The sequence below is a fragment of the Octodon degus genome, unplaced genomic scaffold, assembly GCF_000260255.1.
Source record: "Octodon degus isolate 3935 unplaced genomic scaffold, OctDeg1.0 scaffold00162, whole genome shotgun sequence".
In the NCBI taxonomy this organism is placed as follows: domain Eukaryota; kingdom Metazoa; phylum Chordata; class Mammalia; order Rodentia; family Octodontidae; genus Octodon; species Octodon degus.
Genome location: NW_004524738.1, coordinates 3,526,485 through 3,528,831, shown reverse-complemented (window position 1 = coordinate 3,528,831; position 2,347 = coordinate 3,526,485). Strand labels below are relative to the sequence as shown.

At 39.2% G+C, this 2,347-nt stretch overlaps 1 protein-coding gene across 1 annotated transcript in view; it reads left to right on the top strand.

The window, feature by feature from the left end:
• Positions 1-2,347, top strand: part of Dnah6 (dynein axonemal heavy chain 6) — a 296,200-nt gene that overhangs the window by 114,177 nt on the left and 179,676 nt on the right. Inside the window, exons 26-27 of the mRNA XM_023702951.1 lie at positions 4-123; positions 211-324. Of these exons, the coding sequence (XP_023558719.1) occupies positions 4-123; positions 211-324 (234 nt within the window). The remainder of the gene's footprint in view (positions 1-3; positions 124-210; positions 325-2,347) is intronic.

Sequence of the window (2,347 nt, the reverse complement as noted above, 5' to 3'; positions counted from 1 at the left end):
GACTGGCTGGGTAAAGTGGAAGAAGCTATGTTCACGTCCCTGCGTCGCCTGTGCAAAGCTGCCATCGCCGATTATCAGGGGAAACCAAGGACAGACTGGGTGGTTGCTGGCCACCCTTCTCAGGTAAAGAGTTCATGAAATTTCCAATTCTGGGTCCTTCTTCGGTGATATATATTGTGTGTTTAAAGCAAATATTTGTCTTTTTTTCAGGTTATCCTGACCATTTCTCAAATTATGTGGTGCCGGGATTTGACTGAGTGTCTAGAATTGGAAGACAGTAACCATGTAGAGGCCCTAGAAGCTTTTGAAAAAGTGAATTTTGAGGTGAGATTTTTAACAGAGTGATACTGAACATACTGCATTGCAGCGGAGGATCATTTCAGTGGATTTTGTTTAGCGTGGTTTGTGAAAATTCACTGTGCTTCTGAAATTCTAATGCGCTATCTCTGAGTTATCTTAAAGCTTTGGGGGGTCTCACTAAAACCATCTGTGTTCAACTTAAGGAAACACCATTGGTGATCATTTCATATGGAAGTGGACAGTTACAAAAAGCAGAAGGGAAAACAGCTCAGGAAGAAAATATCAGGATTGCAACGGTTTGCATCTCTTAAGGAATAATTTATTAATTAGGCCCTAACTGTCACTCTTAGAAGTTTATTTAATCCAGAAAACATCAGGATTTGTGCCCTTTCCATTCTGAGGCTCAAATGTTCTTTTCCGTTACAGACCAATCAAACAACTATCAATGAAACAATAAGCATTGGAAGAATCTACCATTCTGTAAAATGTTTTTAGCTTCAATTGGAAAATGCTGCTTTACAGCAAAGCCTAGCCTACCATCTTATAATTGTTAGGAGATAGTACAGTACTGTTAATGATAGCAGCATGGGCAGCAGCACTATCAAACCTGTTCAGCATGCACAGCTGGAAATTTCTAGCCTCTGAACAACTTCCCATCACCTCCTCTGCCCAGCCCCTGACTGCCCCCACTCTACTCTGCTTATAGGGTTGGACTTAGACACTTCACTTGGGAGAAACCACGCCTATTTGTCCTTCTGTGCATGGCTTAAAGCCCTCCACATTTACCCATATTTTAGCAGAGGAAAGGACTTTCATTTTCTTTCTTTAAGGCTGGATGATACTCTATTATACGTGCACATCACATCTTTTTTTAATCCATCAATAGACTTTTAGCTTATTTCTACCTCTTGGCTATTATGAATAATGTTGCTATTTACATATTCACTTAAGAGGGCAGACACTACCACAAGATCCTGATTTCAGTTATTTTGTATGTGTGCCCAGAGCCGGGCTTGCTGAGTCAGATAGTAATTCCATTATTCATGTACTGAAAAATCTCTACTCTTTTTCATAGTAACTGCGCCATTTACACTCCTACAAAATGTGGGTAAGGATTCCCTTTCTGCCACATCCTTGCCAATTCTTGTTACCTTGTTATTATTGGTAATGGGCATCCTGACAGCTCTGGGATGACATCACATTGTGGTCTGGGTTTTAATTTCACTGATTATTAGTGATATATGTGCCTTTTCCTATACTTTTTGGTCATTTGTAGGTCTTCCTTGAGAAATGTCTATTCAAGTCCTTTGTCTACTTTTTAATTGGGTTACCTGGCCTTTTGCTGTTGCACGGCAGAATAGCTTAGACCTTTATCTTAAACCATATTGCAAAAATCAACTCAAGTGGGCTAGAGATTTAAACTGGACTTGAAACTATGAAATTCCTGGAAGAAAACACAGGTGAAATGTTTTATGATGTTTGTATTGATTTCTTGGACATAATACAAAAGCACAGCAACAAAAGAAAAATAATCAAGAAGATTTGCTGAAAAGCTTTTGCCTGGCAAAGAAAGAATGACCAGTGTAAAAGTGGGTAACAAGGAAAAATAATTGCAAACCTGCTATGTGATAAGATAGGCATAATCTCAAATTCAAATATACTCCCAAATAATGCTGCACTTTTCAAAGATTTGCCTTTCAAACAGAAAAAAGAGAGAAGAATTTTCTACAACTAAGAAGAAACATTTTCATGATGCTGTCAATGGAATTTCATCTCCACAGCCTCAGAAAAGAGAAATGAGTCCCCAAAGGCAGTGCCACTGACCTTTATGCAAAGGTGGCCCTGGACCAGCGATGGCTTAAGTGAAAATTCAGCACAGGGCTGCATGACCCTCAGAGACCCCACTCTCCTCTGAAAAAAAAAAATGACTTATGTGAACAGCAGGAGCTAAATCTTTCCCAAAATGTTCTCATTTAGTCAGCCACTGTTTTGGTTAAAATACTGAGGCTTTCTGATTATGAATAGGAAAATCTACCCTGAAGAGTAT